General features: G+C 40.7%; 3 protein-coding genes across 16 annotated transcripts in view; 1 reads left to right on the top strand and 2 right to left on the bottom strand.

The window, feature by feature from the left end:
* ppp1r9a (protein phosphatase 1, regulatory subunit 9A) overlaps positions 1–15,083 on the bottom strand; it is a 50,356-nt gene extending 35,273 nt beyond the window's left edge. The window contains exons 1-2 of one of the 6 annotated variants that reach the window (XM_020614134.1): positions 12,820–15,083; positions 7,133–8,667 (exon numbers count right to left, since the gene is read on the bottom strand). In XM_020614134.1, the coding sequence (XP_020469790.1) occupies positions 7,133–8,521 (1,389 nt within the window). In that variant the 5' untranslated portion in view covers positions 8,522–8,667; positions 12,820–15,083. The other 5 variants (XM_020614136.1, XM_020614137.1, XM_020614133.1 and 2 more) reach the window with 5 other exon arrangements.
* Positions 12,330–23,510, top strand: sgce (sarcoglycan, epsilon). Of its 9 annotated transcripts, none has more exons than XM_020614145.1 (12): positions 12,332–12,543; positions 17,452–17,520; positions 17,772–17,932; positions 18,428–18,500; positions 19,339–19,537; positions 20,130–20,292; positions 20,480–20,694; positions 21,157–21,183; positions 21,699–21,887; positions 22,203–22,246; positions 22,915–22,952; positions 23,138–23,510. In XM_020614145.1, exons 1-12 carry the CDS (start codon positions 12,495–12,497, stop codon positions 23,186–23,188), a joined length of 1,278 nt encoding a protein of 425 aa, XP_020469801.1. In that variant the 5' UTR covers positions 12,332–12,494; the 3' UTR covers positions 23,189–23,510. The 9 variants fall into 9 exon arrangements, with proteins under 9 accessions (XP_020469799.1, XP_020469803.1, XP_020469801.1 ...); XM_020614142.1 differs by having other exon boundaries at positions 17,398–17,520; XM_020614139.1 differs by having other exon boundaries at positions 17,392–17,520.
* Positions 23,511–24,662: 1,152 nt separating this feature from the next.
* LOC109968109 (CAS1 domain-containing protein 1) overlaps positions 24,663–27,334 on the bottom strand; it is a 15,769-nt gene continuing 13,097 nt past the window's right edge. Inside the window, 1 exon segment of the mRNA XM_020614149.1 lies at positions 24,663–26,095. Within this exon segment, the coding sequence (XP_020469805.1) occupies positions 25,826–26,095 (270 nt within the window). The 3' untranslated portion in view covers positions 24,663–25,825.

The raw sequence follows: 27,334 nt of genomic DNA, 5'->3' as shown, positions 1-27,334 counted from the left end.
TCCAGCTCACTCGATTGGTATTCACCCAACTTCACAAATTGACGCCTCTGTGTCAAATAACTTCTGATCCATTTCCCAACCATTCCTCTGATCCCATATTTCTCCAACTTATCCATTAATAGTTCATGATTAACTGTATCAAAAGCTTTTTTTAGGTCAATAAATATCCCCATCGTATATTTTTTCTCATCCATAGCACTTGTAATGTCCTCCATCAGGTCAGTAATGGCCAAGGATGTTGATCTTTTCGACCTAAAACCATATTGACAATCAGATAAGATGTTATGTTTCTCAATAAATGTGTCTAATCTGTTATTAAAGAGTTTTTCCAGAATTTTTGAAAATTGTGACAACAGAGAAATCGGTCTATAGTTTGTGAGGTTGTGTTTATCACCAGATTTATACAGAGGAATAACCTTTGCTATTTTCATATTATTGGGGAACTGCCCAAGTCGAAACGACATGTTAAAAATATGGGTAAATGGTTTGCATTGTTAAAAACATGGGTAAATGGTTTGCATTTCCTCTCAATTCCCCATTTAACCATTGTCATACTGATACCATCACTATCACTGGATGATTTATTACCACATTTGTTCACTATATCTATAATTTCCTTTTCAACTATTGGCTTCAGAAACATAGAACACATATTCCTTTCAATTGTATTGTTATTTATAATGACGTCTGTAGAAATGCTACTTGCTAAACCAGGAGCCACATTCACAAAAAACCTATTAAACTTCTCAACTACATCCTCGAATCTGTTGACCGGTGTATCATTGTCCATAAAATATTGAGGGTAGTTACTCCTGCTGGTACTGTTTCTAACCAATTTATTTAATATATTCCAAGTACCTTTCTGTATCTGGCCTGTGTTTTGTTGTTTTTGCTCAAGAATGCACTTCAGTCCACTTCTCAGTCCACTGTTGTATGGCACAATACTACTGGGTGCCATGACTCCCACCAGCAAACCAAATCATGTGCCATGTACAGGACAAGAGATACAGATGACAAGGGAGAGAAAGAGGGGAGGTTTAAAAACAGTGAGATAGCATATAGTAAACAAGTGTAGAACTGTAGACAATGCCCTGTTTTATGCCATGTCTTGGTCATACACAGTGAGTGGGAGGCGGCGATCAGAAAAACACAGCCACAACATGTTGCCTGTTACAATAATGATGCTCTAATACCCACTTGGTATACTATTTAATTCATTAGGCTGCAACAATGACTTGGCAAGGTGTCAGATTCAATTTTTCCACAGCATAAGAACCACTCTGTGTGACCTGGACTATTGTGAATGTGACGCAGGTTGATAAAATTATCATATACTTAGCTTTTTCAGTAATGGATTAAGTTAAAATTCCAACACTTTAATCTTGACTCACTAAACAAGAACATGGTGACAGTGCAGAAACCTTCCTCAGCACCAACTTAGCAAACACTGAGAACATTCTGTCACTGAGACATTCTGGTCTGTGCAGACTTTTTTTTTTTTTTTTTTACAATAAAAACTGGCAACACTCTCACAATATCATTAGTAGGGGGTCCAGATTGGATAGGTGGGGGATGGATGATCATTCATGACACAGTCCACTGTGTGGCAACTGACCACCCTCAAAAACCACAAGGCACGCCTCGCCTTTCCTGGATCGTTAAAAATCCATGCCCTAGGGAGGATTGGGTGGCACAGAAACAAGCCAACAAAAACACCACTGCATTAATAATGGAGGGACTAAGCAACATGCATGCGCAAATAGACACACACCCAACACACAGGTTTAGCATAGTTGTACCTGTCAAGAGATAAGAATTGAAGGAAAAAAATCCTTGGAGTCATGATGTTTCCCTTTTCCTTTCATAGTTTGACAACTATGCAAAAGCACACCATTCATAAGGGAATTGTGTCTTAATTTTAAGTTATGAGCCTACTGAATACCGCTGGATAATTTCTGATATTTTTGCTCATCTGTCTGTAGCCATCACACAGATTTCTTCACAGCTAGATGATTTTATAAAGAGTCTACAAAAACTGGTGAGCAAGATTTTTAATTCTCCCAAAAGAAGCTTAACCGAAATACCCGAATGTCATTCTGACTGAGTTCAGCCACTGTTTTTGCTGCTCTAACCTAAATGTCAGCTGTTATAAAGCTGCTGTCGCAGAGTGTTGTAACTCTCTCCCAACAAAATGCTGTTCTCTCCCATTATGCCAAGCCACACACTGCATAATTAGGACATTGACAGCTAGGTTCACCCAGCTCTTAGAGGAAAAACACCAGAACTTAAGACAAAGATGAAGACTCAGGTACTGAAGAACATGGCAACTGAGATGTGTACAGAAATTTATGTAATGCCATTTTTTTTTACTTTAATTTTATTTTTCTTGAATATATACTGAACACAGGGCAGCATGCTGGCGCGGTGGTTAGTGCTGTCGCCTCACAGCGAGAAAGTGCCAGGTTCGAGTCCTGGCCGACCTGGGGCCTTTCTGTGCGGAGTTTGCATGTTCTCCCCATGCTTGCATGGGTTCTCTCCAGGTGCTCCAGCTTCCTCCCACAGACATGCAGCATAGGTTGATTGGTGTCTCTAAATTGCCCATAGGAGTGACTGTGCGTGTGAGTGTTTGTTCATCTGTGTGTTAGCCCTGTGATGGACTGGCGACCTATCCAGGGTGTACTCTCGCCCCGCAAGTGGCTGGGACTGGCTCCAGCCCCCCGTGACCCTGTTTAGGACTAAGCGGTTTAGAGAATGGATGGATATACTGAATACCAGCCTGCACAGAGTTGACTACACCCATACTACAAACAAAATGTAAAAATCCCTGTCTCCTTTATAAATGTTTGTCTTACTTTCTATGTCATGTCCTTTGTACTATATACTATTTGTGTAGCAATTTAAAAAATATGTAAAGTAAATATGGCAGAATACTGTTTATGGGTTGTGCTTTTGTCAAGTGATTCATTCATTGAGAATGACTGGCAAAGACTGCAACTGCCATGCTCTTGCAGACCTGAATGCTATTTACAAACGACACTGTCAAAATCCATATCAGTATTGGTTCTAAAATTCAAGCAGTGCTGTTACACATACTATATATCAGCCAGAAAGACAGACCTCCTTAAAGTAGAATAATCCTTTCCATTAGAAAATAGGGTCAGAAAGCAAAGCTCCTGACTGGAAGCCATCTCATTTTATCTTGAGAAGCAGAAGACTGTTGTAGGTGATGCTCCAGATAAGGAAGCTGTTAGAATCTCAGATGTTTACTGATGATGCATGTGGATAAAAACGTTGTTAGATTTGAGCTGCCATGTACAGAGAGAGGACAAGCCAGAAGTAATATCGTGACAAATAGCTGCCATGTACTGTATTGGCAGTCAAATGAGCTCCCAACTTTTCAAGACAAATGGCTCTTAATACCCGTCTAAGGAACAGCACTGGGTTGGTTCATATAAGTCGGCTTTTTCTCTGTTTGCAGGAATCAGTGACTTTGCCTTTATATTCTTTCATGATCCAGTAAAGTACAAGATGTGTCTGTGAATTGGTCTGATGTACTGCTGCCTGCCAAACATGCATACTGCACAAGCAGAGGACGAGGGAGACAGAGAGAGAGAAATGTGTCTTGGTTGTTTTTGCAATCACACGTTCGTAATCAGTTGGAATCAAATGAATCACTGATCTCATATCAAATTATTTATATATCCTGCCCTTTTAAATACAAGAACTAAATCTCCACATTCACTGCGCTCATCAAAACCTCTTAATGACACAGACCTTAGCGTACCATAGAAAGAATGAACACAGCCACCCTTACCCTGCCTATGTTGCAGAAAAACACACCAGTCAAAACACCTAGTACAAACTCGTGCATGGAACTATCATATTCATTTTGGCTCAAAGCTCAGATCCATACTATTCAGCATTCCACAAACAGAGCAGCAGCAGAATCCAAAGGACAAAATGCCAGTCTCTTTGATCCAATAACAGACAGCATGCAAAGTGGAGGGGTGATTATAGAGCCACCTCAGTGGCAGCCATTAAAGAAAGAAATTAGCAACAATTCAGAAATGGTTAAAAGTGTGAAATAAATAATAATAATTAAAAAAAAAACAGAACCAGACAGGGGAACTGAACACTGGCTGATATGTTAGGATACCTTCAGATCAATCATCATATTCTTAGCTGCAAAACCATATCACAAGTGCAACAGAAGATTTAATCTACTTAAGTAATATAATATTAATCTGTACGTCACAAGCCAAATGACAAAACTAGAGGTAGTAATGCGTAAGGACAAAACCAGTTGCTTAAATGAACATGAGATCTGATTGTCTTCTATAGGTCACTGCCTTCGTGAAGAAAAGCCGTCTTCGCCTTGGGTAGCTCACAGCAGTCACATCTCACTGGGTCAGTCAGGGTGTTACAGTGGGTGAAAGGATGTGGAAGAAATCATTAATTAAAAAAAATACACTTGTATGTGTTGTATTAGTAAGACTATGAGTCAACGGCCATGAAGGGGTTGTGGGAATACTTAGGCACAATGGTGCTTTGAGCTAATCATCAGTAATAATAACTAATGTGCTTGGAATGACAATGTTGATATGATGATGTTCAGCTGGTATGTTTACCATACCATACATTCTGTTTGTTTAGTAGCATGCTAACATTTGCTAATTATTACCAAACACAAAATTCAGTTAAGGCTGAATGGAATGTCATTAGTTTAGTAGGTCTTAGTTCATAAACCACTGGTGAAACCAATGGAAAGGTAATGAGATCAAAGAAGATAAGATGAGAACATGAATATATCAAACTAAACTTTGTGATAATCCATTCTAATACTTGCTGAGATGTTTCACATAATGTGTGGACCTCTTTCTGGCACTACAGGAACGTCGTGAATTAAAGTCATTCAGATTGGAACCACCACAAAATTGTGCCAGTCCAACTGGTAAAGATCTTTTTCTGGACCAAAGTAGTGGACTACAAGCCAACCAACATTGCCACTAGCACTGCCAATAGCTAGGTTTTTAAACTCACTGTTAGTGAAACTGTATGCAACTAATATTCTTCAACTAGCATGTTTACTAAATGTTTCCATAAGCTGCTTGTGTGTCCTTTTCTCCCTGTGGCTGCCATGACGATTTCTAAATTAATTAAGCTTTCAAAGCTGGGATGTTGAAATGATTTAGCCGATTTACAGCAATACTACATGAAGAGAAGGAACGTCAAGTACTGGATTATGAGATGGCAGTTCTTTTTTTCCATGTCCTTCTCTGCACTCTCCTCCCATAGGGGTCAAGCTAGGCTCGTGCAGCGCAGAGGGATGAGAAAATAGCTGTCTCTTTTACTATACAAATGAACAAAAGACAGAACTCTGTTCCTTGTGCATTGAGAGGCGTAGAGCGAATGATAGAGAAGTGGGAGGGGCGCATATCTAATTGTGTGTGTGTGTGTAAAGGAGGGGGCAGACCCTCTTTTGAGTATTCAATATGATGAATGAGCATCAGTCTTTAAACAGAAGCCTTGAAACCACAGGCAACAACAAAGCATATTCCCAGCCTGTTTGACCTAAATGTAGCAACAAGCCTTGTACTGCTCAAATTCACTGTATAATGTACTATAATACTTTTCAAATTGATCTCAAGAAAAGCTATTTTTCAAATGATCAGAAATAAATGCCGGAGATATCTTTTACTAACATAAAGTATAACTTGGTATTATTTAACGATATTAGCAAAGAGTACAGGGCAATTAGTCAGTCAGCTTCCTTGGATGAACTGGTCTTACTGTTGTGGTTTGTTACAGCATTGCTAATACTGTAATACTGGATTGATCTTCAACCCGTGTTAGCTCCAAATCCTTAATAAACCTGACTTGTTCCCTTTGTAAGTTATATCCCTCACATACTGGTACAGTATGGGGAAATGCTATGGTAAAATCTGAAAACTTAAGATGTATTTCATTGCCAAATTAAATAAAACAGGGTGCCATACAGCATGTTGTTTACTACTACACATATTACGATTATTTAATCTAAATGCTTGAGGATAAAGACTAAACACAATTTCCCATAATCTTCCAAATCTATCTTTCCAGCCCACAAACAACAATGACTGCTTTGTATCCAAATCAGCACTGGTAACAGCATTAAACTATTCTAAGGCTGATGATGAAACAAAGACTATGGCAAAGTTATTTTTTTATTCATTACAAAAACAAAATAAAGGTTAAAGAAAAATTGGCTTGTATAAATCTTTTAAGTGTAAACCTTATTGTGGTGTAATTACCATCTCTCCCTCCCCTATAAAACCCTAGTGGCAGAGATGGTAAAATGCTAGCCATACATCTGCTGACATCACCAAGCATATACCAATCGAAGCAAGGTTACCCACCAGACATACACTAGGCCCACTATACTATATACAGTATACTGTATGTGACAGATTCATGTAGACTCTACCACTGTAATATCCTCATTAAATAGTTCAATAAATGTTTTTCTTATCTAAAAGACAGTGATGGGACTGCTTGAGAAAAACAAACTATCTTGTGTGAAAGCTGTGTGGGTGCAGAACCAGCATGACTAACACATGCACAGATGTTGTGCTCATGAACACGTCAGTTTCCCAGAGGGCAATGCTTTGACCCTCAAGCTCTGCATCACAAAATAACTACAACCCCTGCCTACAGAGAGCAACAGCTACAGTTATGATAATTTGATCTCTTATCTACCAGATAGCATAACATGTCGTCAGTGTGACGATTCGCTGTGGCGACCCCTAAACGGGAAAAGCCGAAAGTGACTTTCTTTATCTACCAGACAGCATAACATGTGAAATGAAAGCACTGTAGAAAGATCTTATAAGAATAAGGATTACAGATTGTCAGAGCATTTCATCATGATCACATGACCTTATAAAAATGTATGTGACAACAGCAAAGCTAACCTCAATGAATACTTCAGTGGTAACTCTAAATACAAGCCCACAAAATAGCTCTGAATACGCAATTAGATCTCTGCTGTTTAAACCTACTTTTGATAAGAGCTCCACAAGGGATTTCATTTTGGATTGTGTTCAATGTGTTTGCACGGTTTAGGCTTGCACAAAAGTTGTGTACAGCGACTTACTGTAATGGGAGCATTGCTGAAGCGAATCTTCCTATTTGAAGGGATGTCCTCTTTGTTTTCTTCTGGCAAACCAGGAATCTCTGTCAGATCAGAGCCCGGATCGTAGACAATATCCTCATCATCACCATACAGATCATCTTCGGCATCTGTGCAGCTTTCCCCCCAACCCTGGTAACAGGCATCCCCATCTGCATTAAAAATAACCCGCTCATTTCCAGTGTATTCCTCTTCAGGTTCTTCTACCTGGTCCTTAGGTGATTCAGATGATTTGTCTTCTCCTGAACCTTCTCCATCCTCCTGGATTTCCCCAGCAGGTGTAATTGGGGTCAGTAAGGGTTCTGAAGGGGCATCTTCAAGAGCTTTATTGGAAATCATGGCATCATCTGTTGGTTTTGATCCTCTGGACACCTCTACATCCTCAATCTGTTTTTTTCTTTCTGAAGGTTTCTCCTCTTCTTCACAAGAACCATTGACCTGGCTTCCATTGGTGGAGGCCCCAAAAAGGCACCGTCTGTCTCTGTCCATAGTCTTGTCTGCTTTATCTTGGGCAGCCTCCTCTTGTGGAAGTGATCTGAACTCTGAAGCCTCTGCCCCAGCACTGGGGTTCACAAGGTCCTCGGAGGATAGAGATGTGGGAAACTTTCCCCCTATCCTGTTCTGGTAGATTCCACAAACTGGAGATTGTCGTGAATCATCCTCACTGACATCCCCTCCATGGCGATGGAATCCATCTGGTGAATAGAGGGCTCGTCTGGTGACTCCTCTATATGAAATGCCCTGGTTGTGGTGGTCTGCATTTTCAAAAACAGCACTGAGTTGACTAACAGTTGGTGAAGGTGCCTCTGTTCTGGAGCAAAGTGAATCCAAGGAGTCTGTACTACCTCGATTGGATCTTGCCCCTCGCCAGTCATCAAGGTGCTCATGGGAACCCCTTTTATCACGTCCATAGGGAAAAACTGGTGACTGGGACTGGTCACGTGACTGCTGCTCAAACAGCTTCCTAGTTTCAGAGAACTTTGCTCCAGCACCTCCAACCCTTTCAGCTGATGAGGAATGCTGGAGTTTTATCACTGACCCATCAGCCTTGTTGATGAAGTTGGTGGGCTTGACTAGTTTTTGGGGTGAGGTATCATCCCGTCCCCTGGCCTTAGCTGCTGCATTTTCTGAACCCATCTGCATAAACATGTCCTTAATGCGGCTGACATGAGTGCCATACTGGCGGCCCCTTGGTTGTTTTATCCGTTCAAAGTCTTTGGGCTTTGTCTCTCCATCAAGCCGAGGCTGATCAAAGGCCCTCTTTAGTGCCTGAAACTCAGCCCGGTAGGCGTTGCGGTGGGGGGACGCACTCCGGAGGCTGGTCCTCTCCCCAGAGGCCTCCGTCTTCAGCATGATGATGTCTTTGGATTCAGAGGAAATGTCAGCATAGCCGTGGCCTCTTTAGAACAAGGAAGTAAGGAGTCTAGTTGGACCTATTGCAGTGCCGTCTAATCTGATCCAGCTGATGTTATATCTTCTTCAGACCCAGTTATACCTGCCTTGGATAAAAAATAAAAAAATAAAAAGAGACGTTAACATAGAAGCATATATTATCTGGTAAGTTCAAGAGAAATAAAATGGCAATTTATCATTAAATTATGATACAAAGCTTGAAAATAAATAATTTTCACCTTCCAACAACAACACTATTCACATAAATTGGTGCCAAATTGATTACAGATGCTGCTGTATGATTTAAAAGTTCTTAGTAGACAAGAACTAGTGGCAAAAGCCTCCTGGACTCTAAAAGCACTGTGATGATGTTGTTTATTCAGCACTCCTGCCATGTTAACCTTCCCAAATCAATACTTACTGTACACATCAGTATAAAGATGAGCTGTTTATGTTTGAACTGGTGCTATCTTGTACTATTGTCCCTCTCTCCTCTCACTCTCTAAAACATGTTGCTTCTTACTTATTGGAACAAAGCAATCCATGGTAATTTCAATTCACTACACTGAGAAAATGCAAAAAAAAATGTTATGAAATAAAAGCATTGATGTTTAAATGTTGTTAAATATTGAAATATATTTAAATTACGCAAAGAGGAAGGTAAAAATATGGCACAGTAAAGCTGAGAAAAAAACCCCAATCTGACACAGAGAATCCATTAATGTGGTGAAAGCCACAACCTTGGACCGTATGGACGCATCAGTATGGCTGAAACCTACATGTTCTCAGTATTTATTATTCACCATGCTGGACTCTTGCTGGTCCGTGGTAACACCTATGTGAAATCCTGTGGCAAAGATTCATCCGTTTGAACTTAAGACCTTGTGCTGCTTCAGAAGGTATTGCTCAGATGAAAATAAAGTTAAGAGGTGAAAAATGAAAGATGAATTTGAGGCTTTAACATTGTGTCCGTGGGATGAGACAAACCGGCTGAGTCGCACGTTGGTCACAACATGACAGCTGACGTTTAGCCCTCCTGACACTGTTTCACATTTATTTACGTTTCCTCCTGCACACATTTCTGCAAGGGAACGAATACACTACCCTGACCTTTCTCAACCATTGCAAAAAAGTTAACTGTTAACCGCAAACCAGAGCGATGCTGTTGCAATGTTACCAAAACAAAAGAGTCAGACTTACATTCATGGCTCCGGCTTCGTTTGAGGCGTGATATAAGTCAACTGTAATCCTGATGATAAACAGGTGCAAAATTAGGATGCTCTCGTTGCAAAACCTTTCGAAAATAACATAGCTATTCCAGGCTCATAAACAGTCCGGGGCGGAAAATCCACAGTGGAAACGCTCGGACACACTAGAGCTGCTCCAACGCCATTGCAGGCAGCGGATGATGCTGCCAGTCACACAATAGGGGTGTCGGTGCAATTTGGCAGCTCATCTCACCGAAAGCTGCACTGTGGCACCGTTTGCCTGACGGAAGCGTCCGATACACGTCCGCGGTATAGTAAAATAAACATAGCTCGCCGTAATGATAGCCGGTAATTTGCAAATGTGTGACAGGTGTTAAAACCTAAACTGCGGCAATGGTTTGGTCCGATAATCTGCTGTGCGAAGGGGGTGGGCTTCAGCGAGCTGCAGCCTGGCATACATACCAGCACACAGCATCGGTAACTCCACTGGCTGCTTCTTGATGATCGATGGGTTTTGGGTGGGGTAGAGAGGGTCAAGGACCACTCTGACAGCGTGATGGGGCGGATCTAGAAGTTTGGATGGGGTGGCCAGGCTGGGGCACAGACTCAGAGAGGGGTGGCACGTTTGAAATACATGAAAAACTACACTAGTTCTATGAAAAAGTAAACCATAGATGATTAAGAATCAAAGAGTTTGTCTAAAAATGACACACACATAGTGCTTTCTTTAGTTTCAGTAACTTTGGCCACGCTGCAAACAAAGTGCAGTTTGAGACCCACCAGAGGGTCTTAAGGAGTAGAGCCCTGAAATTTGTTTCAGTTTGATTTCTCTGTTAATTCACTCATTAAAAGTCTATAATTAGAGAATATGGATAAATGATTACACAATTTACTCCCTCCGTCTCATCAGCCAGTTTTAATTTAGCCAAATGTATTAAACTATAGGATATTAAAGTTGGCTATTGAACACACCAAACTCACACCGAGCATGACTGAATGCCTATGAAATTGCAGTCCCTCTCCCAATTAAAATGTGGCTATTAATATTTTAACATCCTTATTAAAGAAGATCTGTGTAAAATTTCTATAGCTCACTGGGTCACACAGTCACAGCCTAAAGCAAAGGGTTGGAATTCATGTGATAAAACAGAATAAAGGAAGCTTTCTAAACATCCAAATGTGCAGTTTGTTTCACAAACAGCAATAATTTTGATTTTCATGTGCTATAATACATGACATTGTTAACTGCTTAGCCTACATGCATATTTTGCAAGCACAAATTGGACATATTAATGAATCGGGTCATGCTAAACCATTTTGAGAAAAACTTACTCTATAACACTTTAATCAAATTTATTTTAATTCATTGTGTTTTTTATTTACAGTACAACTATAATTGGCTATTTACTTAGACTATAGCCTTTCAAATTTTTTAATACCAGGCCACAGGTGCAACGATATTTAATTTAGAGTAAATAAAAATATATTTGAACCCTGTTGTTGGGAATACAGTGGTCTTTTCCATGTGTTCTGCAATATTTGTTGCACTACAGGAAACAGGAAGCTACATTTAGTCTTATGTACAGCCCTCAGTGCTGGGAATGACTGCAGAAAAAACACAAGACAGGAGAGTGAGCGTTTATCATCTCAAATCATTACTAAAACAAACAAACAATGTAAAGTGCAACTTACTGCAGATGCTGAAGCAGAACCGGACTAATATCAGTGTGGATTATGTGCTCCTAGTCATCGTATACAATGTGCATCTTAGTGCACGCACAGACCTATAGTGATTGTTGTGATACCTTACATACCCAGTCCAAACACTAGCTATGTGAAGATGTTGCTAAGCAACCTAAAAATAATCTTAAGGGATAAAAGGGTAGGTGAGAGAACACAACAGCCACACACGGCAGAGCACCAAGGATGGAATGCACTAGGTTTATCACCATAGAAGAAGAAATTAAGCCAGTGTCAGACATGAATTTATCAGTGACCACTGTCAACATTGCCAGAATCAGGATGTCTTTCTATAAGATCAAAGTGTTCTGGCTGACAGCAAGGGAGCCTGAGGGGTGAATTAAGGGTCCAGAAGCCTTTTAGCAGGCATGACTGGGAGCTAAAGGGCCAAAACATGACCATCTGTCTGCTACAACCTACTCTGCAGGGAGTCTGGAGAGACTGGAGGACACCTTACAAACATGTCTGTGCCCTCTTACAGCTGGCCTCAGGAGGGACGGTCCTGCTGAGATGTGTTTGTTTATGCTTCTGTGTCTCTGTGGGTGTGTCTGTATTCTTAACCCCTTAATTTCATTTTTAGTGTAGATTAGCAATAAATCAAAAGATACTTTAACAGCATTACTGCATACTGATGAGAATGTCTGCATGCTGTCCTAGATGACAAGGAGACAGGCAGGGCGACAGAAAAGCAGGCAGATACTCGTCGTATTTGATATGCAGGCAGGTCAAACTTAAATTCCCCTTTAATCCGAAAAACAACGCACAGAAACATTTGCTGAAGGCGTGACACTCATGCCCCATCGTATTTTTGCCCTTTAAACGAGGCAACCATTTTTATCCAACTACTGTTCAGCCAATGAAAAGTCGCGCTGTTTCCAGTGAAGGAAGGAGGCGGAGGAAGGAATGCTGCAGGATGCTTATTATCATGGCTGTCTAACCCAGTGGCTATTAGATAAAACGTCCGTTTTCATGTAACATTTACGAGAATGATATCCACCATGTCCGCTGCAGCTGTTGCGGTATGGCTTGGTACGGGTACGTATCGATTAAACTGGGAAATATCAGGAATTTTCACGCACTTGCTTTTGAAGCGTTACCCATGCTAGCTGGCTAGCCTGCTGCTATTTAGCTTCTTGCACAGTTTTTCCGAGAGGCTGAGGAGGAGACATGGAAAAACGGCTAACAATAGACACCTATACCGTTACATAGGTGGGGTTTTCTACGGTACCTGACATCTCCAGCGATTAATATTACATTAACTTATGCATCCTCTTACTATTTTTTGTCAGTCGTCTATTCGTCTTTAATTACCTTCGGGAAGAGATACGTAGCTTATTCCCCTGGCGCAGGCCTGTGTTTATATGTAGACCAGGTGTGCTAAGAATGTCTAATTAGCAGCACAAGCTTTGCTTGATTACATGTGGGGGATAGATGAGATAATACACAATGTGACGTTTGACCACAGTAACAACATGCTGTTTTTACAGGTCACTGGAACTTAACAGTTTGTAGTAAATATATAGACTTACTGCCAGTTTATTGGGTAGACATATCTAAACTCAACAGCCCTGTGATAAATCCTGAAGTTTGCAGTGTACACTTTTTGTTTAGTCAGTTTGCATCTTAAATGCCTAGTGTTACCAACCATAAACAAAACTAGAAATCATAGTCGTACTCAGACCTAAATTTTGACATCTGTGCCAAGAAAATGACAATTACCTGTTTAAAAATATCACAGTAATTAAAGGATTTGATGTCTAAGCAAGATTTGAAAACTTTGCTCATGCTTTTATCTAATTTCTATACAGTAGGTTATGCTGTTTTGTTTGACCACCAGACCAAAACTCAAAGATATTAAGTTGACTATCATATATATATAACAAAGAAAAAGAGAAAATCCTCACAAAGCTGCAACCAGACAGTATTTTGCATTTCTGCTTGAGAAATTGTTACTGATTTATTTTCTGTCAAACAACTAATTGATTGTCATTGCTGTTTTACTTCTATAGTAGGTTTGACGGCTGTAACGCTGTCTTTACAGGTCTCTATAGACGGTCAGACAACAGGGGCTTATTCAGAGCACTGGTGCACTTTTCAGCACTAATAGTAGACCAAGAAAGTGAGACTCTTTATTCTCTGGTGAAATGATGCGAATAATGCAAATGTCTCAGGGCGGGTATCTTACTGTCCCTCAGGGCCAAAAGTTTTTATGTTTACCACTGCCTGCTATCTTTATTCATATCTCAGTGCACTGTAATGGCACTATATTATTTATACTTCATATTTTTCTTCATTTTAGTTCATGTTTATCCTCTGTTTTATTCTTCATGAAGATATGGTTTAAGGGAGGGCTATTATTAGACTGCATTCTTTTTAACTAGGGGAACCTAATAAACTGGCAGCTGAATGCTGTTGAAAAACACTTGTTCCATTGATGCTTTTATCCATTGATCCAATAGTTTACATTGTGCATGCCTATGAAGCCAAACACACCTCTTTACATGAGAGAAATGTCCACATGGAGCAATCCATGGGCTTGAGGCAGAGAACAGCCTTGTACAGAGATGGTGAGTGGGTGTGTGCAGTGTAGCACTTTATGTGTTTGCTCGCTATCCCCTCCCTCTTGTCATAACACAGTGACATGCTCAACTGGTTCCCCATTAATACTGGCGTTATCGTTTTCAGTTGTCAGCTGTCCCCCAGACTTGGCATACTTACTTTTGCTGTACTGGCAGTTTGATTTAAATTTTGACTAAATCTTGTCCTTGACAGATTTAGAAATGATCCTAAATCATTAACTTGAGTCAAAGGTCTCCTTCCTCTGTTTAACAGTAGCATGTTACTTGAAGGCACTGATTCAGCTTTGTGGATAACAGAAGTTTTCATCAAAACTGTTTTAGGTAAATTCAACTTACCTTTGTTGAGAAAGTTAAACTGAACCAGCTGTTTCATGTCCACTCTTGTCTTTAGTAGTCGCTTTCTGCTTGTTGTGTCACCAGCTACTTTCACTTCCAGAATACCAACGCCTGGGTCCAGACCGTAGCAATCTCTGTTGTCTGTGTTTCCTTTCTAATCAGCAAAGAAGCACATGCGTTCCTCCTGACCCGGACTACATGCACATATGAAGCTGATTCAATAGAACTAAAGGACATGCCTCCCAGTAGTCTCTGCCTCCCCTAGCTAGCGGCTGAGTTAGCTAGAGCCATTAGAGGGACAAGGCTGCTCTATTCTTTCTATGCTTCTAGTGGCATTTTTAACTAAGGCATACAATCCGGTTAGCTATTTCTACCACCCCCAAGGCCTGTTAGTGATCTAGTGTGCCATTCATTCACGTGTGTCAGTTTCAAAAACGGTGTGTATGAACGGGCCGACCAGGCATAGGGCCATGAGCCCAAGGAGTCCGGGGATCCCTGGACCTGAGAACTGTTCACCTTTCTGTTGGAAAGTCAATCAAATGATCAAAATGAGGAAAGATAGATGGAAAACAACTACAGAGACAGAATGAATAAAAAAACAGCTTTAAAGAGAAATAGAATGAATAAAAATAGAAAAGACCCTAAAGACAGCAAAACAACTACAAAAATATGCCAAACTGCAAAAAGAGAAACAAACCCACAACAAAGAGATGAAAACAAGTAAAAATTAAGACAAAACGGCTACAAACAAATGCAAAGGAGACACGAAACAACCACAAGGAGACACAAACTTACTGCAAATCACCTGGTTGCTCAGTTTGTGGGTCTTATGCCTAGAAGCATAGGAGAGGTAGGGACCTTTTACATGTCTGTGCCCAGTGTATACTAGTGTGAGCTCAGTTATCAGGAAAGCGTAGTGTATTTTATTAGCATGCACCTGTGTGTTGTACATTTGTCCTGCAGCAGGAGTTGGTTAGTCTGCAGCAGACAGTTTAGCATTAACCTTTAATTAGTGATGTATTATGTCCACTTAGGCACATTGCACTTCGTCATCTTGAGAAGGTCTGGCAGAAGGCAGTAAAGGGGAGGGTAAAGCCTGTAGACTGGCTAGCAGATGGTTGCCAGGACTGTGTTAGCCCTAAATGTTTATTATTGAATCAGAGCTTTAATGTTGAAAGGCTAAAACGCATTTCTGATATTATAGGTTATTGACTAGGTAAGACCAGACCGTCTGGAAGCAGTTGTATGTCCTGTGTGACTCATTGGTGGACATGTCACAAATATTTACATTCTCTGAGTAGAATAGAATAGCCTATACTTGACCTAGATCCAGACTGTCTGACCGTGGTCCTTAGCGGGGAGAAAAATTGATGGGTCAGGTAATAGCACCAGAGTGTGTGTCAACTGAAATCTTCTCCAAGGGCGCCACCGGTGCGTTGAAACTCAATGAGTGGGTCAGGTAATAGAACCAGAGTGTGTGCCATTTGTGTATCAACTGAAATCTTCTCCAAGAGCGCCACCGGTGCATTGAAACTCAATGAGTTTTTTATTCTTGGTCTCTGAATAACCCAGATCCTAATGTCATGGGTGCAGTCATAGCAGTAGAGCTGTCATGTCGATTAGTAATGCACAGGTGGTTCCCTTAATCTGTCCTTTGAAAGTGAGTTTTTATAAGTAACACCACATTTAGTGGCTGCTGAATGCTATTGATTGTATCGAGCTGTGACCAAGCCCTCAGGGACAGGAGACACATGGTCAGTTTGTGGCTACAGATGGAACCCAGTCAAAGCTACATATGGGGCTGTTTTATAACTTCACACTACCAACAGCTCATCAGTGCAGTTACACTACAGTTACACAATTTGGCCTTGTAGACCTGGACTCCCTTAATAATCAGCAGTTTACTGTGTCACCTTATCTTCTTTAATCCCTGTGTCCTGGTAATAGATAACACTTCCTCTTCCAGGGACACAGATTTATTCTTGCTCTGTTACTGTCTTCAGCGGAGACTCTCCTTGGGAATCAGCTTCTGTTCAAGAAAAGGTTTTACACTGGAGCTGCAGAGAAACACTTTCTTTTAAGATGAGGGTGACAGTGTTGTAGAATATGCTGGATTGATGCTGATGAGAACATGAAGCAGGAGATTTAAAAAAAAAAAAAAACTGTGAAAATAAGCAACATTTTGCCGGTGGGAAGACGCATAAATACACACAGCTGTCAAAGGCCGCCTTCTAGCTGCTCAATGCATCTGGCGTTGTGTGTCTGCAGGTGAAAACACTCTTCACTCTTTACTGCTCCCTCTCTTGCATTTCATAGCTCTCCAGTCCCCCCCCGCTTTTCTCCCACCTCCTCCTCCCCCTCTTCCTTGTACTGTACACTGTGTCTCATAGCGGTTAAAAATTGAGTGCCCACCCACTGCAAGAGCTTGAAGGCGCAATAGTGAAAGGAAAGGATTGAGAAAGAGGGAGCGAGAGCCCGCTAAAACCCCTGTAGTCTTACATTGTGTAAACTCTTGTTAAGGGGCTGCCATTTTCTGAGCGATGCACTTCACAAATAAAGACTAAATATTTGTTTTTTTGAAATGGAGTGGTGCCAAACAGAGGGCATGATGGAGACAGAGTGGGAGGGAGGCATAAAACAAATCAGTCCAGTCTGAAATACTAGTGCTTTTTGTCAGAGTCCCTCAGCTGCTTGCTACTGAAATTCATTGGTTTGTACAGTATCAACAAAATTTTACTTTGTTGAGCAGCTGATAATTTGTGAAGCTAATTCTTTCACTGTTCTAAGACTGTGAAGCAGGTTAGCTCATACAAGTAGCCCAAACACATTCTTTATTAGTTTTCACCTCTATTAACACCCCCTGTTCTTTTTTAATTAGTGCTGCTGCCAGGACATTGATGATAAACACCCACAGAACAGGGCATGTTTGGCTCTCAGGAGCTAATTTTCTCTTTGCTTGAAATCTGAGTTTCAGTTGTCACCATCCTGTCGAGGTCACATGCAGATCGTAATGTCTACCCGTCTGCAGGAGTGCTGTTTGTCCATGTTCTGGAAAGAGAGTATTTCAAAGGGGAGTTTCCTCCCTACCCAAAATCAGGTACGGCGGCATCTTTTTGTTATAGTAACGGTCATTTTTTGTGTTTAAATTTGTGATTACCTAAATGTTCTTATATTTACACATAGTTTTGTATAGAAATACCATAGTATGTTGTTAATTTATCATATCTAGAAAATGTTTAGCTGCTGTAACATTCACAGTTCAGCGTGTGGACCTAAACGCACACTACAGAATTTGTTCTGACCCATAAAAAGATCATTTAGGCACCCCTCATTAAACTGCTTTATTAGCAGGTGATGCCAGCAATGACCCAATCACTTTCAACACCAACCTAATGGGCTACCCTGACCGGCCAGGCTGGCTGCGCTACATCCAGAGGACGCCACACAGTGATGGTGTGCTCTATGGCTCCCCCACTGCAGAGCATGTCGGCAAGCCCACCGTCATAGAGGTTGGTGGTCGGATCAGTTTCACAATAAAAAGATTGGTGTCAAAGTCGTTTGTGCTGCTGCTTATGTCAAGGGAATGCTGCTTTTTGTGTTAAAGGTGTTGAACAAAATGAAGGTATTAAATTGGGAGAATCAGATGTTTTTAGTAATTTAAACAGAAGACAACATCAGGCTTTGCAGCCCTTCCCAGGGCACACTTACAGTAGACATACTAGAATTGATTATACTGAGCTCAGTAGTAGTAGCATGATACAATTCTATACTGAGTTTACAGACTTAAATTCCACCGTGCTTTTATATACTTTTTTTTTGTCCCCATAATCTACTATAGGAATTGTGTTCCCACAAAGTTCAGCATTCCTGTGGTGTGCCTCTATACATTGTCTTAAGTTGGGTACAGAGCCTGTGCAGTGTATCTAGCTCAGCATTATCCAGAGGGCTGCTGCCATGTAAGCTGCATTGATCTGGGCTTAAACTTTCAACCCTGTGCCTTGCAGATTACTGCCTATAACAGACGCACTTTCGAGACGGCACGGCACAACTTGGTCATAAATATCATGGCCACAGAAGGTAAGAGGCGCCAGTGTGAGAGCTTAGAGCAAACAGAGACCAGACTGTGCAACCTGAGGGCACATTCAGTATGTTGATTACTTTTGTCAACAAGAGCTAATGGCCATGTGTATTGTCTGTGTGCTTTTGTTGAGATTTATGAACATGTCCAAGCCTTGAAGATAAATTTTCACCAGTACTATAAAAACAATTATCTATCTATACAGTTCAAATGTGCACAGGTGTGCATTTGTATTACATAAGCCTAAATGAAATGCCTGTTTTTGACCTTTTGAAGTGTGAGAATATCACTAAAACATACATTTGGTAGCTGTTCTTCATCCATTTGTCACAGAAATTCAAGTCATCCATGATAAATTATATGTACAGTGTGTGGCTCTAGGAAGCAGCCATCTCTGTGACTACACATCACATTTTTGCATTTGTATGTTTGTGCACTGGCTTGTTGACAGTCATGGTATGTACAGTATAATATAAACCAAGTCAGGTGAACACTCAGCAGATGTTTGTGACGCCAACATGACATCACTCTCCTTGTGCTGTGATGTCATCTAACATCTGTCCCCAGAGAGAAGGCCAGGTCATATCAGAGTGGAGCAGACATAGTTGGTGTTGATTATGCAGCAGCAATAAATCAATGCTCTTTTCTCACATTTATGGATTCTAATGGCAGACTGTACCTCCTCAGCTCCTCCTCCCCTACCTCATCTTAATGCTTTTCACCTTTTTCAAACTCTTAGCTCTCTCTCTCTCTCTCTCTTCTTCATTCCTTTGCACAGAGTTCCCTCTGCTCAAACTCTTAGCTCTCTCTCTCTCTCTTCTTCATCCCTTTGCACAGAGTTCCCTCTGTCCTACCAGGCAGAGTTTTACATCAAAAACATGAACGTAGAGGAGATGCTGGCCAGCGAGGTTCTGGGGGACTTCCTGGGAGCAGTGAAGAACGTATGGCAGCCTGAGCGCCTCAATGCTATCAACATCACCTCAGCGCTGGACCGTGGCGGCCGTGTGCCCCTGCCCATCAATAACCTCAAAGAAGGGTGAGAATTTTGGAGTTTGGCCTGGACCTGGTTTGCATTTTTACAGTCATAGATACTGTACATGGGGTGATGTACAGTATCTATGACTGACTGATTGAGTTACAGCTAAATCAAGCTTTCTTTGCAGCAATAAGATGTAGCTCTACTTGTTTCCATTTGCTTGCACTTTGCATATATTTTCCATTGAATAACTGAATGAAGTGTTTTGATTTGTACAAAAAGTGGTTTAACACTTAGAGATTAGTTCTATGAACAACCTCTTTACTTTGCTCAGTCAAACAATTCATTTATTTTGAGCTCACTCGAACCATGCTGACATTGTATTTAATTGGAGCCCTGGGGATCCTCAGTTTGCTCTGAATTAGATGAGTTCGCTTGACTGTCAGCACTGACTGAAACTGTTGGTTGGTTTAGTTCTGAAGGGAATAGCCCACATGAACTGCAATAAATGGAAAATCAAAGATTTCTACTGACATTCTGTAAGATGAAGAAGGATCTAGGAGATCACTCAGTTTTCAAGCCTCAGCATATACATGTAAAATGAGGCTCCATCTTGTCTTCTCTTTTCCACGCACTGTCTCCTCATCTCTAGAGTGTATGTGATGGTTGGTGCTGATGTTGCCTTCTCATCGTGCCTGCGGGAGGTGGAAAGCCCACATAATCAGCTGCGATGCAGTCAGGAGATGGAGCCTGTCATCAGCTGTGACAAGAAGTTCAGAGCTCAGTTTCACATCGACTGGTGTAAGATCTCTCTGGTGAGGAGTCTTCCATACAGACTAGGCTGAGTTGAAAGCTGCAGGTTTTAAATGTTGAGGGAAAACACAACACACAGCTCTTGCTAGTTTTGTTGCTTTTGAATAAATAGTTATTGAATAAACATTGTACTTAACAAGGAGACAACAGTCTCATTCACAGCTGATAAACTCCTGTTTCTTTCTTTAGGTTGACATCAATAAAGTAGTCCCAGTATATATTACCCGCCCTGACCCAGGCACAGGGATCCTGCCAGAATTTGGGGAATACAACCCCCCCTCTGAGTCTCTGAAGAGCCGGGACTACTTTTCTGACTTCATTATCACACTGGCTGTTCCCTCCGCCGTGGCGCTTGTCCTCTTCTTCATCCTCGGTTACACTATGTGCTGCCGACGAGAAGGGGTGTAAGTGTGCTTGGTCTTATACTTTTATGCAAATGTTGCACCAGACACCCCAACAGACATTTGTGGAAAGCAGTGACAGTGTAACCAAAGTATCACTGAGAGACAGCAAGAATAGTGCAGGCCAGGGCAGTTAGCAGAAATCTGGATTGGAATCGCAGCTTGTCATCCCATCCAGTCATTGGGTCCTCATATATTAAGTTAACCATAAACTCTGTCACAGATTTTTGTTAATATTGCCACATGTGTCTTGATATTTTGAAGCCATGACATTGATGATCATTCCTCCATGATAGATCCTTTCATTATTCTCCATCATTTGCAGGCTGGGAGAGATACGTGTGTCCCCTCCTTCACTCAGTGTTCATCCTCACTGTCTTGACCCAGTAGTCCATTCACTTGTGTGTAGATTTCTCTTTAACTATAATATTAGTATTTAATTCATCCATTTTGTTTTGTTTCTAGGGAAAAAAGAAACATGCAAACACCAGAGTAAGTGTTTCACCTCTGCCATTTTTTTTGGGGGGGGGGGCTGTTTCTGTCTCTGTCTCCCCCCTTTCTCTTTGGTTTGCAGTTTTGTCACACGGTATATGTTGTCACTGACAGCTTCTCATAACCATCTATATGCTGATCTCTGTGTTGACATTCATTCACCCAGTGGGCTGCTCAAAAACGTAATCACCAGATGAAGGGAATTATCTCTGTTAGCAGTAGCAAGTTACTTACAGTTGGCTCATGAAGATTAAGAACTTGCTTGAATCTTGCACCATAAGTCAGCCAAATGAAAGAAATCACAGCGATAGGTAGGGTGGATGTTACATTTCTGTTGTGCATGCATGAAATGTCGGATGTAGAGTTCATCATAGCTAATACAAATTGCTGGCATATTTAAATATTTTGATATCTTTCTATAGATTAGGCATTGCCACCAGGATGAAACAAATTACAGCCACCAGACATGACAACATCACAGGCCTTTTTAACTTGGCTGCCTCTCCCCTCTTCAGCATCCAACTTGTTCATCACAGCTCCATCCAAAAATCCACCAAAGAACTGCGGAGCATGTCTAAGAACCGGGAGATCTCCTGGCCCCTCTCCACGCTGCCCGTCTTCAACCCACTAAGTGGAGAGGTGGTACCACCCATCCACCCTGACAACTATGAGACCACCAGCATGCCTCTCATGCAGACGCAGACGTGAGTTGAGAGATGGATGGTATTTTTGCACAGTTGAAATGCACATCATGCTCATTAGCAGGGATGCAGATCATGTTATGGGGAACTATATCTCTAAACATTACTTGTTCTTGTGTTCAGCAGTCTTTAGCCATGCCATGTTTACAGCTAAAGTAAGCTAGTCAGGCTTTACAACTAGAGCTTAGGAGGTTCAAGGTGTTCCATGAGTTTTGCAAATGGGCTTGAGAATGAAAAATATTCTAAATAGTACAACATGATTTCAAATGACACTAAAGACTCTTATATGTTCACCATATCATTATTTTTTGATTTTAGGAACCTGCAAAACCAGATTACAATACCACAGCAGCGGCCATCAGGTTAGTGTTAACCTAAGTCCAACAATCTGTGATGTGATTATTTTTTAGTTTACATACTAAAAAGCAGAATTTGTTGCCAAGTGACTAACATACAGGTGTACATGTCAGAACAACATGTACACTTATACAGGAGCACTTTATTAGCATAAAAAACCCAGCAGCTCATGGCATAAATTCTGCATATTCCTGAATGTCATTCTTGCTTCAAGTTGTAATAAATAAATGTTTCCTGTAAAATATGCGTCACTGCAGCTTTAAGTACAGTAACTTCACAGTAAAGTGATTTAAACAGTTCACTTGTAATTGCATGTTACAACCTTGAATACATTGATCTGTTCTGGCATTAATGATATGAAACCATAACATTTTGGCTTACAGTTACTCTGCTGTTACTTATAGCCTCAGTCTATCCTTGGGACTAACTCCCCTTTGCATCACTGTAAAAATACAAGGATTCAGACTGTTCAACTGGTCACAGATTACTGAGAGCAAATCATTAGGCTGTGACTCCACAAGTGATCAAACATGAGAACGTTGCTGGTCAAATGGTGCCTCCAGCATGAAAGACAGCTAATTCTGGTGTTGGTTTGTGAGCGCCCTCCTGTGTGCATGGTGATCAGCTGCATGACGCACTAACCTGCTGCTCTCTCTGTTCACCGCTAACAAAGGAGATAATTATGTCATGTCAACATTTCGAAGGCTGGAGGTAGGTACTGTGTTCTGTTAATGAGTAGGAGATACCTGTTGATTTGTGGTGTGTTTTTAAGTCATGAGTATTTCAGCTCATCTGTTCTTTTAAACAATTCTAACTACACATCAGAACTTCCATCTGTGTTCTTGGCAATAACATTTTAGATTTTTTTTTTTTTATATATATATAATCCATTCTAGGTAAATGGTATTCCTGAGGAGAGAAAGGTGGCCGAAGCACTGAATTTGTGACACGAAACACCAGTGCTGGAGATCGTTTCCATGTATTTGTACATCTGTGCCAATCTGCATGCTTCAGAGTATCTTAAAGATTTATCATCTGTACTGTGTGCACTTACACTTTGAAGAGTCAATGTATGAAAGAGAACAAAAGAGCTTAACTAATTATAAAGATACACTACGATATTTTGGAATATGTGTATAAATGTTAAAACTATGATGTTTGTATTTCTGTGTATTTTGCACAGTGAACCTCTTGGAGGAAAAGGAAAATGTTTTGTGCTATTATATGTAATGTGTTACATGACAGCAATAAATTCATTCAAAATAATTTTTACTGTTAAATACCTTTGTCCTAATCAGTGACAAGGCACTTCTAATGTCTGAATGACATAAAAGGGATTTGTCCAAAAGCCAAAACCACACATTTTATGAAGGCATTATTAACCATGTACAACAGAACAAAGGCATTTATAAATATGGATACAGTTCACATTTTTAACCACAAAAGAAATTTACATATATTTCAGAGAGGCCTTGCACAAGTGTATAAATAGTGGCTTTTACATGACCAAAGCGATCTATTAAGGCCTGAAACAATTACCAAAGTTATAGATGTTAATGAGTCACAGATTAAACTAAACCGTAAACAACCAAGGAAACTGCAACATGAAATGGCCATTCTCACCCACACAGTGAGGTGATGACTGGTTATAGAAATTACAAATTTACCTGGCTCTCATTCAGTTGAGAACACAGCCGAACTGTACATCAGGTAAAAAGGCAACAGAAGCCTTACACAAATTGTGCCACTGTAAAGAAAAAGGTTTGGTGGACCCATGCTTTTCTTTAAAATAAAATCTGTAGAAAACTGACACTGCAATCTTTTACTACCCCATGGCAGAAAAACTCAATTCAGATGCAGTGTAGCTTTGTTAGCTGATAAAATATACAGTATTTTCTGTAAAGCAACAGTTTTAAAGATGCGTGGCCCAGATACAAAGTGCCTAAAGAGAGAAGATTGTGATCACAGGCTACAGCTGTCACAAATTACATCTTAAGATGTACTCTATGTATTCACCACAGAGAAAAACTGTATTAAAGGCATTGAGTCTAAGAAATCATATATTCACTCACCCACTGATCAAAAAGTTCACTAGCTGTGACAGCAGACGGAGAATATTTAGCTCTATTACTGTACAATAAGAGCTATGAGGCATGTTTTAACAGCAATGAAAGACAGGAGTACTAAAACTGCTGGAAAAAAAGTTTCTCGCTATATCATACAAGAATACACAGACTGAAGTGAGTCGCTAACTGGACAGATAAGGCGATAGACAGTAAAGGCTTAACCTCGGCAATGCATCTCTTCAGGCAGAATCACCCATGAGATGCTGGGATGGATACAAAATGATCTACGCGATACTTCACAAACAGCAGTCATGGGCACAAAGTACAAATAGAAAAAAACCCATGGGCACAAAGTACAAATAGAAAAAAAAACAACAACAAAATAAAGGTATAAAATAAGCTTAAATTAAATCATTAAATACTGTACATATCACATTGAATTTCAGAACTACAGCAGGTGACCACAGTACCTTTCAGCACAAGGCAAACATTTCTAAAGATACTCACAAAAACATTAGCAAAAATATGTTGAGGGATATTCCAACATTTTAACCATTGCACTCCAAATTGTTTGACTGTTTTTTTTTAAATCACCCAAACCAGTCATTGGTCCATATTTTGCATATTTAGATATCTAACACAATTTTAAAATCACTAGAAACATTGTACAAATTAATGCTGATAATAAAATGCAGCACAATTGAATATTTTATTATGAAAGAGTAGATATCTGTATATGTGAGTTATGGATGCACCTGAGTGATACAACCTTCAACTGTGACTGCCATGTGGATAAGGATAGGGATAATCAGCTTTATTTGGCCAAGTACTGTATGTTGCGCATAAGGAATTTGTTTCTGATACAGAAAGGAGTCAGCCCTCTGCGGCGCCATCTCACACCGATGGTTCTAACCATCAGGGGCAGCTTGTGGGTCTCCCCCATGTGGAGAGAGTATGTGCCTAGTGATCCCTCCAGGAGTGAAGTAATGACAGAGTATGTGACAAGATAAACATCTTATTAGTGTGTTTGGCTAAGTAGAAGCACTGCTGTAAAAATTCACAGAAAGCATGAAGTCTTGAAATGAGGGTTTCTTTTTGTTTTAAATAAAATTCCACATCTCCATACTTTTCCTCTGCTCTTCTGTTGAATCCAGATAATGTAAACCTTTAGAACATTTGTTCTTTTTCCCCTTTCTTGCAATTTGAACTCTGCCCTAAAATGGACATTGTCCCCTTTTCTGGGCATTTTTCCTTCTTTCAGTGTGCAGCTTTCTCAGCACTCAAAGAATTGAGACTGCTCAAACACAACCAGCAATGACACACTATTTTCCTATGAGCTCCTTGTCCACTCAACACTACTGACCAAGGTTGTCTCTCGTGGCCGCCACTAGCCTCAAACATCAGGCCTGCTACTGCCATGGATCTGTACTTCTCTTCAGTTTTAGCTGGGGCTTGGCAAACAAATCTGCTGTGGCCTGCCCCCCCACCACCCACCCCCATCCCATCAACATCTGTGCATCACATGCCGGGTGTGGGGTGGCTGTTCCTGGCCAGCAGTAGTACAGCCATACTCAAGAGCCCCATGGTCCCAAGTCTCTTCAACAGTGCCACACTGTCTTTGGGGATGACCACCTGGGCTAGGTCATTGGTGATGAGGGAAACCTCATGAGCCACACACACAAAGATGAAGGTGCTGACCATTATGTTGAGTGAAGGGTTTCCTGGAATTAGGACCAAAACTCCCTTGGTGTCTGCTGCCAGCCAGATGTGGTACTGACATATGAACAGCTGGAGGAGACAAACAAGGCATATTCAATTATGTATTATGTGCCAATTCTATTTTAACTTGTTGTCAGGGAGGTGTAGAGCGTGGTATACAGAGCTGGTAGGTGTTTTTCTTATTTATCATTATTTGGAATCAAATGTTTTGTTCCTAGTATTTTATTAGTGCTGCTTAAACATGAGTTTAAACATATCTACATCACTGAAGAGCTACAAGGAAAGCTGTGGCTCCACCCAAAGTGTGCATTTTCAGCATGTTTAGTTTATCAAGTGTGGTGTCACTTGTGTCAATTAATAGATTGCCACTTTACCAATGAGAGAATGTCACTGGCCTGTAACCACATAACCATATACCCAACCCACTTATGTGCATGTTTTTTTATTGGCCAACATGCATGTGTCTGTATGTGATTGGTTGGTTGTAATATTTACAACCCCAAATGAGAAAACAGATACAGTATATAAAATCAAAATTCAAACTGAAAGTAGTGATTTGTAAATCATCTGTGTACTGTATTACATTGAAAACAATACAGCAGCACATTATATGATGTGATGCCTCAAGTTTTATTCTTTGTTCAAAGTAAACATTTTCAAAAAAAGTTGGGGCTTTCAGGACTGGTAATGAGGTAAAACAATGAAATGATAATTCCATTTGAAACAAGTGATGTCAACAGGTGGTTGCAATTATGGTTTGGCACAAAAGTGGCATCCAGGAAAGGCCGAGCCCTTTAGGAGCAAAGATGAGCCAAGGACCACCAGTCTGCCAACATATGGGTGAGAAAATTATTGAAACATTTAAAAACAATGTTCCTCACAGAGAGATAGGAAGGGATTTGGATCTGTCTCCCTCTACATTGCAGAACATAATTACAAGATTCAAGGAATCTGGAGGGATTTTAGTGTTTATAAAGGACAAGGATGCAAGCTTAAGCTGGATGACCGTGCTCTCCGATCCCTCAGACGGCATTGCAGCAAGAATCGCCACTCTTCTATAAGTGATATAACCTCATGGGTTCAGGATTACTTTGGCACACCTGTGTCAGGCACTACAATATATAGTTACATCCATAAATGCTGTTTAAAACTATACTGTGCCAAAAAGAACCCCTATGTCAAAGGTATCCAGAAGCGCAGTCAACTGCTCTGGGCTCGGAGGCATCTAGGATGGACCATCACACAGTGGAAATGTGTAATGTGGTCAGACGAATCGGTATTTCAGGTCTTTTTTTTTGGAAGGAATGG

The sequence above is a fragment of the Monopterus albus genome, unplaced genomic scaffold (genome assembly GCF_001952655.1).
Source record: "Monopterus albus unplaced genomic scaffold, M_albus_1.0 scaffold143.1, whole genome shotgun sequence".
Classification (NCBI taxonomy): Eukaryota; Metazoa; Chordata; class Actinopteri; order Synbranchiformes; family Synbranchidae; genus Monopterus; species Monopterus albus.
Note: the sequence above shows the minus strand (reverse complement) of the source record. Positions and strands in the feature narration are given on the sequence as shown.

Bases quoted from the DNA above. Each gene is read 5' to 3' on its own strand.
- sgce (XM_020614139.1), top strand. From the start codon at position 12,495: ATGATATCCACCATGTCCGCTGCAGCTGTTGCGGTATGGCTTGGTACG. The intron at 17,933-18,427 runs GTTGGTGGTCGG...TGTGCCTTGCAG, and splicing joins GCAAGCCCACCGTCATAGAG to ATTACTGCCTATAACAGACG. The intron at 18,501-19,338 runs GTAAGAGGCGCC...CCCTTTGCACAG, and splicing joins AAATATCATGGCCACAGAAG to AGTTCCCTCTGTCCTACCAG.